At 40.4% G+C, this 17,174-nt stretch overlaps 1 protein-coding gene across 4 annotated transcripts in view; it reads right to left on the bottom strand.

Annotated features, from left to right (window-relative positions):
- Window positions 1-11,997, bottom strand: part of ctnna1 (catenin (cadherin-associated protein), alpha 1) — a 50,622-nt gene extending 38,625 nt beyond the window's left edge. Inside the window, exons 1-3 of one of the 4 annotated variants that reach the window (XM_078788246.1) lie at window positions 11,851-11,997; window positions 3,648-3,762; window positions 2,936-3,131 (exon numbers count right to left, since the gene is read on the bottom strand). In XM_078788246.1, coding sequence (XP_078644372.1) covers window positions 2,936-3,131; window positions 3,648-3,762; window positions 11,851-11,972 — 433 coding nt within the window. In that variant the 5' untranslated portion in view covers window positions 11,973-11,997. The other 3 variants (XM_058063022.2, XM_058063023.2, XM_058063025.2) reach the window with 3 other exon arrangements.
- Window positions 11,998-17,174: the final 5,177 nt, after the last annotated feature.

Below are 17,174 nucleotides of genomic sequence, written 5' to 3'. Positions count from 1 at the left end.
TCTTTTATTCATGTACACCCGACAACATTTGGCATACCCCCACTTTGGGAAACCTATGAAATGATCCTTCAAAGTGAGAAACACCACCTTTCGGCTGACTACATATACATAACTGCAGGCTAATACAAATTCTGCTTAGTTAAAAAAAAAAAAAAGGCACATCATAAGATTAATTTTCGAAAAAAAAATAAAAGAAAAGAAATAGCAATTGGCTACTGAGTGAGTCAAGCTGCTATTAATAGTGAGGACCATTCTACTCCCACAGAGTTAAAACAGTTTCTGCATACAAGCAACACACAGCTCTAACACAGGCTGCACCTTCAGGCTATCATCACCTCCTGTGAACCAAATCAATAAGGCCATTTTCAAAGGAGTGGATGGCTATCAGTTCTCCTTTAATAAACTTCTGCCTCTATAATGCTCAGCTGCGGGGCCACCGAGTACATGATGAAATGATTAAAATGTACATCACAGTAGGCCTGCATAACAGAAGACAGACAGGAAGAGAAGGGCAAAAACCAACAACAAGGACAGGAGTAGAAAAAAAAGCGCAGAGGAAAATGGTGTCAGGAAAAGTGCTACCGATCGTAATTAACCTTTAATCAAATTTGATCATAAATATTCAGATAACTAGTGGGGGAAAAAGCCCTTGCAACATGTGCATAGGCATTCGTGATACTGTCATAAATGTTTTCTTACATTTTAACAGCTGGCAGGTCACAGCTGGGTGGAAAAGGTTACATGAATCCAGGGGATGGAGAGGGTCATATTATCAGTCCAGGCATGCTCCGCTGAGCAGCATAGCATAGCTGACAGCCAGCACGAGGCACCAGCCCTGTGACAGCTTACTGCCACCGCAGTAACAACACTGGGAACTGAGCGTCGCACGGGCTATCTAACCACATGTCAAACTATTGAGAGGAGAACTCGAACAGGGGGCATCTAACTTGCCGGGCATCTTGCGGAAGAAGAGAGACACACCAGCGCAGCTGCTACCTCAAAATGGTGACAGCGGCTGTCCTCGAGCCATAGACAACAGCCAGCAGATAACCAAAGTAAAAAAGGAAATAAATTGGAAATGTCGAGTGAGGAATGGAACTTGCCGTCACAATACTGTTTAAATAGTTGGATTGGGATGTGGAATTCCCGTCTCCAGACTCAGACACTGACTGGCCCTACCTACTGAGCAGACCCCCCCATCTCAAATAAGTCGAACAAAATCACTTCACTTCCTATTCTCAGCTCAGCGGGAACAATCAAAAGGGAAGATTCCGCATAGTTCAATCGCCATGTATCAGCATTCAAATGTAAGCAAGGACCAATTCACTGTAGTGGCGAAGAGAGAAGATTTTATTTTGACTTTGTGACCATATTAGCATTACCATATTATTGGTGTTATGAATGACATAGCAGAGCTTCTGCAATTTCCAAAAATAATGCAGTCAATTCCAATTATGCCTTCTCCTGAAGTAGTGTGATAAGAAAGTCTACTCTTCTCTGCAGTACAAAACCACAAACCTCAAGTGTCCAGATGATCGCTCCATATCTCAACAGTAAGTAAAAAGCTGTAGTGGTAAAAATATTGTCTTGTTTTACCATTTGACTTTGCAAGCACCTTTTTTCCCCCCCTCGCTGCCGTTCTGTGAAACGTCTAGGTGCTGAACCAATGCATGTGCGCACGTGGTAATATATGGAGGCCAGCAAATGTTCATTTTCATTGATCATGTGATTATCATGAGAGACTTTTTATCTACTCACTTGATGCGTTTCCGGGCATAATAATGTTTGTTAAAAATCATGTCAATTGTGAGAAATGTGCCGAAATAACAATAATCGAACAATCGCAGTGTTTTACCTTACGATGGATTATGGAGAGGCTCGCACTGGTATCGATTTCTTTTGTTATTAAAATATATGCGCTATAAATATCTTTCACCGTTCCTCCTCAGTAAAGTCAAGTCACCATTTTACCATCCAGGAGGTGCTCCTCGCTAGAGTGGCAGGAAGTTGGGCACTGTTTCTGCACTATGGCTGTTTGTACTCTGCAATACAAACTATGGCATTTATTTTTTAGTTTGTTTTGGTTTCACCACATCGGAGGTATTATGTTTATCATCAGCCATGTGTTGCAAATCATATCATGGCTTGCAGTCGTTTAAGTAAAATGGACCGCATTACATGGATGACACGCTGTTGATTTAGTCTTAACTAGTTTGTGGTCTATAGACAGCAACATGACGACAGCTATGAGAGGTTCAGCGATATCCCTGCAGACCTTTTCCAGGCAGCGTGATTTTGCTCAATATGGAACTGACATTCAAACAAGAGTACAGAACATTGGGAGATTCTCCCATCACATAAATACTTCTGTGGCAAATGGATTTCAACACACTCACACACATCCGTTTTTTTTTCTCCCACTCACACTTTCGTCTTTTTCCCTGTTGGGGGTCGCCATAGCGACCCACTGGTGTGAATGGTTTTAGTTTTTTTTTTTTTTATACCAGATGCCGTTCCTGCCCGGGAATCGAAGCCATGCCCCCCATGAAAGGGATCATGTCTGCACACATCTACAAAATCAATATTCACCACATCCTTTGTAAATGTCTCAATGAAGGCCGATGTAGCACTGGAGCAGGGTGCAACATGGCAATGACGGTGTTATCTGATGATTGCAATCAGGTACTCTGAAATGAAAATCACAACTGCACCACGTCTGTACTATTTGGGCCACGGCTTGCAGTGTTGCTAAGGTCTCTTGCATTTTAAAGATAATACTGCAGATACGGCCGTATGAACGGCAGTGACACCGGTGTCTATGAGGAATGGTGTTGTTCTGCAAAAGCAGTTTATGATTTATTTAACACACACTTATCTTGTGGAGCATGTAGAGACAAGAGACCAGACTCTGTAGTATCAAGTGTTTCCAATATACCTTGCTTGCGGACATCTTCCACTGCAGCAGTCAGCTCATCCTTGAGGAACTGGCTCTCCTTTGCAATCTTTTCTCCTTTTTCCAAAAAATTCTGAGTCGCAGTCTCTACTGATGCTGCCAGGACATGGGCCTTCTTGGAACGTCCCTTTTTCTTGTTAGACGGACCTTTGTTACTTGAGTTTACCAGAGTGGTGACCTATGGCAGGTATAAAAACAGGGGATAAATCATTATGTTTAACCTGCAATGGGATCATGTTACAATTCAAGTCCTTCACCTTTTTGTGACCTCCTACGTAAGTCTTTAGTCATTAATTTGTATTTTTGTTTAATGATATGCAATTGTTTGATTTGAAAAATTGAGAACCTGATAATACAGTAGTCAACTCAATAGTCTAATAGCTTTCAAACATATTCATTAAGAACATGTTTATGATTAAATTTGGACTATTATTAGTCATTAAATATGCATATTGAAACAAATGCAGGGCTGAACAGTTATTTTTTTTCCAAACACAATATCGTGAAGGAGTGATATTGATACTGTACTTCGATTTATGTTGCTACCGTAATTCCAATTGGGAAAATTAGTGTCCCAAAAACTTCTAAGGTTCATACTGAACAGCATTAGATACTAACTCAGCTAACTCACTAACTTTTTCTATTTTCAACCATTTGTTCTTTACCTACAATGTTAATGATAAAAAAATATTACCTGTGTGACCAAGGGCTCCAGCAGCCTCTCCACTGCCAGAGTCCTGATCTCCAGACTCTTCGGATCCCATTTGAAGTTAATGTTAGCCGTGTTGATGCTCGTCATGTCTGAAATTCTACAAAAATGGAAACAAAAAAAGTGATGGCACTTAATGCACGAATACAACACAGGTCATTAGTTATTTCTTTCAAATGAGGTAAACAGTGTTGCACATCAAAAGAAGATCTCAACCTGGAGAAAAATTGAAAAAGTCCCTGAAGTGAATAACTGCATAACACAAAATAGTAACAACAAGAGTTTATATGCCTGCCTCACAAAATGTCCTCTCATTTCAGTGACAAGAAACTGCATTGATTTGGTAGCAGACATAAACTGGTTATAAACAGTCAGTTACCCCTTGAGGCTACTAGATACTACATAAAAATGGTCACCTTTAGGATGAAAACAATGTAATTGCTAGTAGCCTTCCAGAACATTTGTATAATCTCTGTTCCTATTACTTATTGGCAGGGTGTGATTTAATTATGCGTGGCTAGAATAATCCATTAAATTCATAATAATCCATTAATGTGCCATTCTGTTTAGGCACATTTGTACTAACGAATGTGACACACTTTACGTTATGGTTAATTAGTTATGGGCGGATAAGGCCACCAGATGAGCTCTACTTCCTGTATCACTGTTCGTCCATGGTGATGCAGAAAGCCTCGAATTTACTGAGGTTTGCATTCCTGACAGTCCACGTCATTGCAGCGCTACATTAGACTGAATATGTAGGCCATTTGCGGTCAAAACCTGCAGCGGTCGGGTCAATCGGTACTGATGCACAACGTATGGTAACTGGGTTGACGTGAAAGTGAAATAACCCTTCATAGAGCACAACCAATAATAACATTAGGCCTGATTGCCACCATAATGTTTCTCTTCAATGCGTTCTCATCCCAACCGGAAGCGACACACGCTGTAAAAAGTGCATACATTTGTTTTGCGAGCAACAGGGCGGCTCAAACTATTAGCAAAAGTGCTAGCCATACGAAAAAAGCTAAAGTTACACCTGTGTGACTGCTGACGTAAAACTATTCGGACGAAATTTGGATTATCTTGATTACAGATCATTATATTAATAAGCGACACGAGCATAATTGTATAATTCCTGCCTACTTAGCTTACCTGCTAACCTACTTCGTGCCAAAGACGACACCTTTCGTAAGCTAATGCTAATAAGTGGACAAACCACTAAAGCCTTCCGCACTAAATACCAAAGTAACGACAAACATGTTACAACACGCTCTCGAACAGTACCGCGTCAGTTTATACTTTGTCATCAAAAAGGTGAAGAGAAACGGTTCTAACTTACCGATAACAATTCGTTCCGAAAGTTTCAAGATGGAGGAATGAGAATTGTTCGCCTCTAAAAGTTGTCCTCCCCTTTCCTTGCCTTCGCGGAAATGAGACTTTTTTTAACCCTCGGTTCTTAACTTTACAAAATATCTCGCTTGAAAGACATACAAGAAAGTACAAGTTCAAAGACCGTCTCTAGAGACCGTTACCTTGGAAGTTTCGTTCAAGATTATTTCGGTGTCGATGGTTGTTTCCCAACAATAGCCGAAGCGGAGGAGGGGAATAGGGCGGTGACCGACTTCCTGAACTTCCAGGCTTAGAGCGGACCACAGAACTCACAGCCGGGCCGCAAATGACGGCTTGTTTCGGGCGTGGCAGTAGCGGTGCTTGCCCATATATGGATTCATTATTGCGTCAACCTGCCAGATACTTTGTTTATGTTTAAACCTCGAAACTAACTTCAAAATACTCCGATAATAGGTTTTAAACTTTTTTTTATGTAATTTGAAATATTTAAATAACTTATCCTTTCCATAAATACCATCTTGAGCCAGCTATAAAACAACAATGAATATAAGACACCCCCTCTTTTTATGTTTAAAAATTAAACATTCGTTGTTTCCCCCTTACCATTACAGATGGTAAATATTTTTTTCAATTACTTTTTTTTAAATAGTGGCTAACCTGCCTATCACATACACTATGGATATATTATATTATATTATATATATTATTACATATATTATGAAGAATTTGGCAATGTTTTTGGGTGATGGGTAAACAAAGTAGTTTTTCCTGACTAGAAGGTGACTCTAACATGTCAATAAATATGAATGTGAGTGTGATTGTCAATTTGGGCCCCAAGTCAGCTGGCATTAGTTTAATTGGTTCCAGACCTGACCACCATAAGTGAATTTCCACAAAATAAGATTCAATATTAATAAATTGAATATTTTTGTAGTTACTACATATAAAACAGTTTTTAGCATAATTAGAGCCCTGTAGACATGGAATAGCACCCCTATAGTCACAATTACACTTGTATTACCCAATATAGTTAACATAATAATGGAAAATAAATTCACATTAGCATTAACAGCTCCTGTGGTGGTATTCTACTAGTGTAGAAAGCTGATGTTGACAATGATGTTTTGTGCTTATTATGGTATTGCAAAGATGGCTATCAACTTACTTTGTCAAGTCCTTTGTGCACAATCCAATTTCACATAAAAGAGGACGCTTGATATTATTCTACTTATCTGGCTGGTGTATTTTACACAAGATGAGCAAGTAATTATTATGGAGTGTTATGAGAAGTTCCAAAAAAAATGATCAGAGCCAAACACAACACTGTCGTCGCCAATAGAGCGAGGGTGGACTGCTGGCAAAAGACTGCTGACCATGTGAATACGTAAGTTAACACTGATTATTATATTATACTCTTAGTGTTTTCATTTTTTAAAACTCAGTATTGTGCAACTTTTACATGCATCCATCTAGATATGGTTGCGTTGACGTGTTATGTGACTAGTTTTTTTTTTCATTTTTCCTTTTTGTTATAAGAAAGAAATCTCACTATTTGTTTGCGAACTGGATTTGAATCCTGTCTTATTATTAGATATTATTAGCAAGGCTTTTACTACGGTACTTTTATGGATCAAGGATAAAAAATAGACAAACAACAAATATTTTCTCTAAGGGAGACATTTTGGATTGTGTTCTTTTTTTCCCCTTCTCAATTTGACGGCAACATTTACCATACTGTTGTGAACAGGAAGTGAAACTGGCCTGACACATCTGACACATCGATAGACGTCAAAGGTCAGATAAATGCATTTCCAAATCAGTCAAACCACCACAAGATTTTCCGGGATTCTTGTTCTCTGAAGAGGTTTGAGGTCAAAGCTCACAAGAAATCCACAGTACGATTTGCAGCGGCTTTCTCTCACTGTGGGCACCAGACGTTATGTCTATGCTCCTGACATAACTTGATAAAGTTCAACTGGGATCACTAACTCTTAAGTTTAGAGGGCTTGTCAATAATTGTACCCCCTAAGCATGTAATTGTATATGTTTCCACATGTAGCCATTGGCAGTATTTTATAAATTCTACAAGTAGGAAACCAAGATTACAAATTCGATGTGCTTATTTCTGGAGCTGGATCGCAACTGAGTTTTGGCGAGAGATGGGGTACGCCCTGGTCTGCTCACCAGTCAATGACAAGACAAATCTACTCTAGAAAAACAATTATTCACATTCACGCATACAGATACAATAGGCAGGAATGAGAAGGACATGCACATATTTAAACCAGCCTTATATTAATTAATAAGGCAATAATAGTGACTTGGTGGATGTGTGGTTAGCGCTGGCCACACAGCTAGGAGACCCGAGTTCACATGTGGGTTTTCTCCGGGTACTCCGGTTTCCTCCCACATTCCAAAAAAACACTTTACTAATAGCACTGAATTCATCACACAGCAACTTAATACAAAATATGTACATACAAATATACAAACATGTCCCAGTATCATTCATCCATCCATTTCTATGCCGCTTATCCACACTAGGATTGCGGGGGTGCTGGAGCCTATTCCAGCTGTGGTAGGCAGGGTACACCATTCACACTCACATTTATACCTATAGACAATTTGGAGTCGCTAATTAACCTAGCATGTTTTTGGAATGTGGGAGGAAACCGGAGTACTCCAAATTGTCCATAGGTATGAATGTGAGTGTGAATGGTTGTTTGTCTATACGTGCCCTGTGATTGGCTGGCGACCAGTCCAGGGTGTACCCCGCCTCTCGCCCCAAGACAGCTGGGATAGGCTCCAGCACACGGTAGAAAATGAATGAATAGACATTGTGAAGATTTCCCGTCATACTTTGTCGGAGCACACTCTGTTTGTTCCAGTTGTGACTGAGAACACTTGGACATTTGATAAGCATGTTCTAGAACCCTGAGTATGTATTGTAGTGGACCCAATGAAGTAGGAGCGCTTTAAATAGAATTATCTCAAGAGGCCAGGTGCCACTGTATCGCTCGTTCTCTCTCTCGTTCATCCAGACACATACCACACACATGCACATGTTTCTACTTTGCTGTTCTTGATAATTTACATTTATTGTGGATTGGCGCCTTCACATTGCTATGTGTGTTCAGCCAATTCAATCACACGCGGAGAGAAAACTGCTTAACAAGAAGAGGGCAAAGCTGCTGGCAATCATAGCAAAAGGCCAAAAAAAGAACATAACAAAACAAAACTGCTATTTGTTCAGCAAGCAATGCAACTAAAGAAAATGTAGTTGGCCGGAGTAGGTGTTAATTAAGAAGCTCCACCAGTGCAGCAAGACGTTCTGAGTAGAAGGAGCTTGTGTATTATTTTGGAAAGCTCCGACTATACTCTTAAAGGGGACCTATTGTGCTCATTTTTTTACCCTTTGTATAGAGTTGTGGACTCCTATAGAGCAGCTACGCACAATAACCTGCACAGAAAACTTTTAGATTTTGCAGAATCTGCACCTTTGATTGTTTTCATTGATTTGTACTTCCTGCCAAAACGATTTGTTTTAATATATGGCATGCCCAACTCCGCTGTGATTGGTCACACGCCCTAAGTGCCTCCTAACAATGAAGTCCGCCCCTCTGTGACATCACAAAGGGGCAGTTTTGCCATGCTTTTTGAAACCCAGCGTTTTGAACCATCCCAAACTTCTTTTAGGGCTTATTTCCAAATACACAAACCTCATTATCTGAAACTTTGGCATCATTTAACACGAGAATACAACATTCTAACAACATTCATAGGTCAGAAAAGTGGTATAGTCCACTTTAAGGTATATAATATTTTCTGTTAGTTCTAATTCAGTTCTAATATAAGAGAGGGTGCCCAAACTGCATACCGAAAAAAATACACAAATTATGTTTGGTGCTTTAATATTTAAAACCAACTCATGCAGCTATGCTAAGACGTTTGGTATAGTTGAAGAAAGAGCTTTGTTTATATGTGACAAAGGGTATTAATATGCTTTTTTGCTCATTTTTGTATTCTAAAACCAACTGTTACCTCTGCCAAGAGGGTTATGTTTTTCTTTGTCTGCACGTTTGTTTGTGTTCAAAATAACTTGGATGAAATTTTCAGGAATTGCCGGAAATGGAATATGAAAAAAGTGATCTGGATCACTGTCTGGGTCCAGGAAGTGTTCTTAAAGATTCTTTAACATTGCGAGATAAAATAATTTTCGCCATTTTTGTATGTAATTCCACAAAAAATGGTCAGAGCACTTTTGAATTATCATCATAGAAAGACAACAAACACCATTACATCGTATATCACCAAGACACTGTGGAATCTGGAGTGTGCTAACAAATTTGTTGTGTCTTCAAAAGTATGCAGCTTGATCCAGAAGATAACCCCCATTACAGAAAAAAAAAAAAATTAAATGCTGCGGGCCATTTTTAAAAAAAGCTGTGGACTGAAAATGACCCCGGGGCTGCACTTTGGACACCCTGATTTTTAAAGTGGTGCATAAAATGTATGTAATTATTCATTTATCCATACAATGAATGTGTTTTCCACTATAATGCATGAAACTATCCACATGTGAAATACCTGTTGTTCTAACAGACTACTGTGGATCAAGTGTGGATACCATCATCCTTGTCACTTACAGTTCTAGGAAGCGTTGACGGATGTGCAAGTGTGTAAGACTGATTTCATAAGTGAAAGGTTGTACATCCAACGAATGAGGTGAGAGGGGACGCAAGGTGCAGTCGTGTGCCTGAATGATAAATGTTTGCCCAAGTAACAATGACCTGGGGAGACACAAGTTGGGATGTCCTTGAACTGCATCTTTTTGTACCTGCTGTATTCAACAAATGGTGAGAGCACAGCATGATATAAATAATTCCTTCTAATTATGAGGAAGCGCACATGTTTGTCACACACCGCATGTATAATTGAGCACATGCAAATGAGTGTGGAGACGTGGGAGATCAAAACAATGTAGAATACGTGTGATTATTCATTTTGCAATGATAGCATGAGGTGCTGATTATCAAAATTGTGAAGATAATAGTGTTAATGTCTGTAAATATTTGCTCTTTTTTTTTCTCCACATCATACAAACATGTGCCTGTTCATCCACAGAATTGGATCAAGTGGATCTACCTGCCTTGGTTTGGGGTGGGCAGTTTGTAATCCATTATCCAGTTTCTATCACTTGTGTTGTTCAGGGTCACGGGTGAGCTGGAGCCTATCCCATCTGACTACAGGTAAATGTCTGGTGTTTGATTATTCTGATGATTATTTTGCCCATTTTAGGTCACATATGTCAGATTTCAGTATGCATACAATATTTAATACAATGCCTGGGAAGATAAATATTATTTTTTACTTTAAAATAACCACTATTGACCTTGATTTCATGTATTTAATCTTGATAGGATTTCCAATTTTGCCCATTTTAGATCACATATGTCAGATTTCAGTATGCATACAATATTAAATACGATGCCTGGGAAGATAAATATTATTTTTTACTTTAAAATAACCACTATTGACCTTGATTTCATGTATTTAATCTTGATTAGATTTCCAATTTTGCCCATTTTAGGTCACATATGTCAGATTTCAGTATGCATACAATATTAAATACGATGCCTGGGAAGATAAATATTATTTTTACTTTAAAATAACCACTATTGATTTCATGTATTTAATCTTGATTAGATTTCCAATTTTGCCCATTTTAGGTCACATATGTCAGATTTCAGTATGCATACAATATTAAATACAATGCCTGGGAGGATAAATATTATTTTTTACTTTAAAATAACCACTATTGACCTTGATTTCATGTATTTAATCTTGATTAGATTTCCAATTTTTTCTCTGCTTGCCAGTAATGTCTCGGGGGGTTGAATTATTGTGTATTGACTTCTCAGCATGTTTGTTGGCCACAGTAAGGAGACAAATTTGATTCCAAACAAGACCGCTGCAGCCAAATTGAGACTGCGGAATATAAGACTGCAGTTACAACACGGTATTGTTGTAATCTTAAGTCGTGTATCCTCAACTGTTAAAACTGGCATTGACGTGAAAATAATAAATCCGTTCAACGATGAGCACCCAGCCGTGGTTTAGGTGTTGTCTTGGAAAATTTTGCACTTTTTGTCAGTGGAAAAGCGTCAATAGCTGGTAGAGACGTCACGTTCAGAGAGTAGAAGTTGGATCTGTCCTGAGCTGGCTTTTCAATACATGTTGCACAAGCGAGCTTGTACAGGCTGGTGAAAAAACGTCCCCGCAAATTAATGTCCGATTTGCCAAACTTTACATATTTCAAGAGAGAAGAAATCAAACCTGGTGGATCTCCCAGGCAGTGCAACTGTTTTTGAACACTGTCATTGTTTAGTAACGATTTGAACAGTCTGAACGTTGCGACTATGAGACTTCAGGTAAGGAACGTTACTAAAAATAAAATTTCAAACTCTTGCACCTTCCTGAAAATAAACACTGTTATCCAAAGTGCGGCCCAGGGGCAATTTTTCTTCTTACTAATGAGCTATATTGCGCTAATTTGCTTTGTCACTCATGACACAAATAGTACACATAGTACATTATGCTGACCGACACCGAATGTTTTTTTTTAACATAGTACACATCAAAGTAGTCAATACGGAACGTACTGTGTATGACCTTTACTGTTTTGTTATGCATGCAAAATAATGTCAATCCCGGTAATGCCGCATACTGGAAGTAGGCACAGGTGATCTACTCATAATTCACAATTCTTATGCATTATTACCTGCAGACATTATACATTATAGTACAGTACAGCTGCCAGCAGGGTTCCACTCACTTTGATACTGACTGAATTGGATGCATCTTCACTGGATGAGGGTTTTGTTCCTTGTGACTTTCAGTCTGCCCACATTCACCTGACTCATCCTGACAGCCATCCGCGGAGCAGCATGATGTCATCGGCTGTCTCTCCTTTCCCCAATGATATCTTGGCCCTCTGTGAAAAGCAATGGGCATGGTGCAATTTAGTTGTCAGTCCACAGCAATAGCGGAGAGGGGGTTGAGAGGAAAAGTCAACGTGCTCGGAACATTAATGATTCTTCTCAATTTTCTGTGACCTTCACACAAGGGGTGAAGAGAAACATATATTATGTCACTGTGTGGTCAAAAACTTGACCGAGAAGACGTAGGGGACAATGTTTACAGGACGGTGTTGGGACGGTGATGTAATGGCTTCTGAAGGCTTGCCGTTTTGATTGCACGGTACAATTCAATTATGGTTTCTAATTCTCATTCATGCTTCTCTGATTAGCAGTGTCAAAATAACTGAATGATGTACTTCTGTGACACAAAAACTACAGTAAAGTCTCGTTATATCGATATTCTCGGGAGTCGGAAAAAATACCGATATAACCGGACTATCCATATATCCGATCCTGCGCCGAACTGCATTAAAAGTGGGCAATAATGCACTCGACATTGTTCTATAGTATAGAACAATGTCGAGCAGCTTAAATCAATCTTTGCTTAAGGATTTAAATACCAAAAAAGAACACGCCCCACATAGCTGGCCAAACACATGCCTGCAACAGAAGAACCAACTGCGTTCGTGGTTTCTCTCGTGTGTATAGATTCTATACAGGCATGTGTTTGGCCAGCTATGTGGGGCGGGTTGAGCATGACCTGTGAACCAGGAAGTGCGGGAATCGGTGTGTGTGCTGCGCTCTGGTGGTGGAAGTGTGAAAAATAAAGTTGACTGGAAGCAGCCGTTCGCCGTGTTCTTTTTTGGTATTGAAATCCTTAAGCAAAGATTGATTTAAGCTGCGTTTGTATCGATATAAGCAGACCAAATTGGCTGGCGGGAGATGAAAAGGGCATCGTAGTAACCGGATTATCATAATAACCGGGTATCATACTAACGGAACTAATTATATCATAAAAGACTAGAAATTTGCCGGGAAATGAAAATAGTATCGTAATAAGTAGTAATTCGTTATAACCGATATCGATATAACGAGACTTTACTGTAGTAACTAAGTAACTGACTTAGTAAACTTCTTCATATGAAATTGCTTTCATAGTGAAAATCGGAATGTCACAATGGCATCAGCAGAAGCCTCCGCTCCCCCAGAATCATAATGGCATTGGCAGTCTGTTCGTCATCCTCCATAAACCAGGAAGTAGCCTGTTAACTAAGAAACAGATGGACAAACAAACACGAAAACATTCTGCTATTGTCAACAGTTCAGCTCGTCTGTGATATTTTAGCCATAAAGGCATTGCTAAAAAAAAAAAAAACATCTTTTTGCACAGCACAATATTACTGGATCTGTTTTACTGGCTTGCAGACTGCATAGAGTTGAAAATCTCAAAGATTACTCACAGAAATGCAATCACCAGTAAATCTTCTACTGACCTTGTTTTATTCCAAAATTCTCCTGGGAGCTAGTGTCCTAATTTCTTGCTTTCCAAGTGGGACTCGGGCTAAAAGGAAGGTGAACTATGTGGAAAAGCCACAAATTAAACGTGAGGCTGTAAATGAGTCACGGGTTTAGTCACTCCCTAATGTGCACTAACCAAATATGCCAAACACGCGTGTGCCTGGGTGCCTCAAAAATAGAATAACGACTTTACATTGATGCTCATGGCCGGTGTTGTGATGCCACTAAAATGGCTGGACAGCCTTTGTATAACTGTCAGATCATATTCCGTCTGGATAACAATGCTCAGTTTTGATTGACACCGAACTATATCTATATTTGAGCTCATCCAGGGATCTACAAAGGGGTTACAGAGCTTCTACCGCTTATCCTCACAAGGTGGTGCTGGAGCCTATCCCTTTGGGGCAACATACATCTAATACATGGGTCGCATGGTGGCCCAATGGTTAGCATGGTTAGCACAGAGCTCGGGAAGACCTGGGTTTGAATCCGGGTACTCCGGTTTCCTCCCACATTCCAAAAAAAACACTTTACTAATAGCACTGAATTCATCACACAGCAACTTAATAGAAAATGTCTATATATAAATATACAAACATGTCCCAGTATCATTCATCCATCCATTTTTAATGCCGCTTATCCTCACTAGGGTCACAGGGGTATGCTGGAGCCTATTCCAGCTGTCTTTGGTCAAGAGTCTCTGACTCTTTTAAGAACACTGAATTCATCACACAGCAACTTCAAAGAAAATGTCTACATGCAAATATACAAACATGTCCCAGTATCATTTATCCATCCATTTTCAATGCCACTTATCCTCACTAGGGTTGCAGAGGTATGCTGGAGCCTATTCCAGCTGTCTTTGGTCGAGAGACTCTGACTCTTTTAAGAACACTGAATTCATCACACAGCAACTTAATAGAAAATGTCTATATACAAATATACAAACATGTCCCAGTATCATTTATCCATCCATTTTCTATGCTGCTTATCCTCACTAGAGTTGCAGGGGTATGCTGGAGCCTATCCCAGCTCATTTCGGGGAAGAGACAGGGTACACCCTGGACTGGTCGCCAGCCAATCACAGGGCACATATAGACAAACAACCGTTCACACTCACATGGTTTTGGAATGTGGGAGGAAACCGGAATACCCGGATTCAAACCCTGATCTTCTCGAGCTCCTCACTGTGCTAACCATGCTAACCATTCGGCCACCATGCGACCTGTGTATTCAATGTATGTTTCCCCAAAGTGCTTTTAGTAAGCTCCACTGTGAACATGACATTTTGTGTGTGTAGTCAATGTTTGTCAATGCCTGTCTCCAACAGTGTGTAGCTATTTATATTTTCACTGTAACGCTGAACTTTCCTGGCAGATAATAGATCCCATAAATCATTCGGAGTAGCCAATTAACCTAACATGCATGTTTTTCGAATGTGGAAACCTATGCACGGGCAGAATATGCAAACTCCACACGGAGTTATCCAAGCAGAGAATCAAACCCAGGTCTTCCGGATCTCCTGACTCCTGTGTGTGCGTGGGTTTTCTCCGGGTACTCCGGTTTCCTCCCACATTCCAAAAACATGCTAGGTTAATTAGCGACTCCAAATTGTCCATAGGTATGAATGTGAGTGTGAATGGTTGTTTGTCTATATGTGCCCTGTGATTGGCTGGCGACCAGTCCAGGGTGTACCCCGCCTCTCCCCAAAGTGAGCTGGGATAGGCTCCAGCATACCCACACAACCCTAGTGTGGAAAACCAGCATACAAAATGGATGGATGAATGATACTGGGACATGTTTGTATATTTGTATATATACATTTTGCATTAAGTTGCTGTGTGATGAATTCAGTGCTATTAGTAAAGTGGGGTTTTTTTGAATGTGGGAGGAAACCGGAGTACCCGGATTCGAACCCAAGTCTTCTCGAGCTCTGTGCTAACCATGCTAACCATTCGGTCACCATGCGACCCATGTATTAGATGTATGTTGCCCCAAATGGATAGGCTCCAGCACCCCCTTGTGAGGATAAGCGGGAGAAAATAAATGAAGAACTGTACACAGTAGAATATTTCTGTCAAAAAGAAAGAACAAATACATATGAAGGAGAAAGGTGAAGTGTATTATTGACACATTATTCTCAGGCTGTTGCGGGTACCATAAAATGATGTGGCGGTCCCATTTGAGGTATACTTTATAAAGATGCCATTTTGCTCAGTAGTTTTGGCCATTTTATGTTCCAATCTCCGGTTATGAAAAACTTTCATGATGCCATTGAGAGGAAGTAGACCGTACGGTATGTGATACTTTCAAGTTGTAGGATTCAGAGCAAAATAAAAAACAATCCAAGCTTTTTACCAGATAAATGTTTCCATTCCTGTAAGTTTGTAAGATAAATAGCAGGAATTAACAGCCTTGAGTCCAATTGGGCTTCTGTCTATGTGAAGGACGTGACTTCCAAGTAGGGGAAATGATTTTTTTTTTATCTTTAATGATGTAAAAACTGCATACGGATTTGATGGAGTTTATGTGAGCTAAAGGTGATGAATAGGCGAGAATTGTATGAGGATGTCAGCTCACTTATCACCCCATTTACAACATATTTACTTTCATACAAATTGCCGAAGCTCCCTCGCTTATTATTGACTGCAGCATCATGGCGGCAGTAATTCACTGTGAACATCCTCTTACTCACAACACAGTTAACGACGAGCAGGAAAGCAAACCTGATAACCCCAATGGGTGCTTTGCTTCGGGTTTTTTTTATAGATTGCAACTCCTGCTAGTCCATGCCGCACAATTCCAGATTTATTCTTATATCTTTGGTCAGTGCAGTACATGGATGGATGTGGACTGGGTTTGTATTGGACCCCCTTGGGATCCTTACTCTACGGAATAACATTTGAACATGTTTAATGCTTATACAAGTGTAAAACATTCCCATCCCTTCCATGCGTGACCGAGACTTAAGGCTTCCAAGTCCTGAACCGCCAATCTATGACGAGAACATGGTGCCAATGGCGTATTTCTCTGTCATGTCAGTTGGATTGCATGGTACTGGGTTATGAACACAGATGTCACTTGTGGAATTTGGGCCCCTCGGGGGGTCTGTTTCGGAAAACAGTTTTGGGCACAAACATGCCCGCAAGTGGCCTGCTGTAGGTTAATTTGTCTGGCGCTGGCCGTGTTCCTCCTCGCTCAGAGGAGCAGATCATGGCCCCACGCTGTTGGGTAGTTGCCCTCCTCCAGCACCTTCCACCTCCCCTGGCATGCTGGCCTGTCTCCCGGGATCTCCACCACACTGACACTGGGAAAATGGTTGTGTAATCCTGGAGGAGATACACAACTTGTGTAACTTCTTTTGGCTCCTGATACTTGCAGTGGAAACATGCAAAAGCAGTTTCCCATACTACACGGCACTGCACGGTGGGAAAGTGGTTAGCATGCAGGCCTCACAGCTAGGTGACCCAAGTTCAATTCCCCCCTAGGCCATGTCTGTGTGGAGTTTGCATGTACTCACCGTGCATGTGTGGGATTTCTCCGGGTGTTGGTTGTTTGTCTATATGTGCCCTGTGATTGGCTAGCGACCAGTCCAGGGTGTACCCCGCCTCTCTCCAAAGTGAGCTGGGAGAGGCTCCAGCATACCCCCTAGTGTGGATAAGCGGCATAGAAAATGGACGGATGAATGATACTGGGACATGTTTGTATATTTGTATGTACA

This window comes from Doryrhamphus excisus, linkage group LG22, assembly GCF_037039965.1.
Source record: "Doryrhamphus excisus strain RoL-2023G ecotype Guam linkage group LG22, RoL_Dexc_Guam_v1.1, whole genome shotgun sequence".
Lineage (NCBI taxonomy): Eukaryota > Metazoa > Chordata > Actinopteri > Syngnathiformes > Syngnathidae > Doryrhamphus > Doryrhamphus excisus.
The sequence above is the reverse complement of the archived record's forward strand: the minus strand, read 5'-3'. Positions and strand labels throughout refer to the sequence as shown.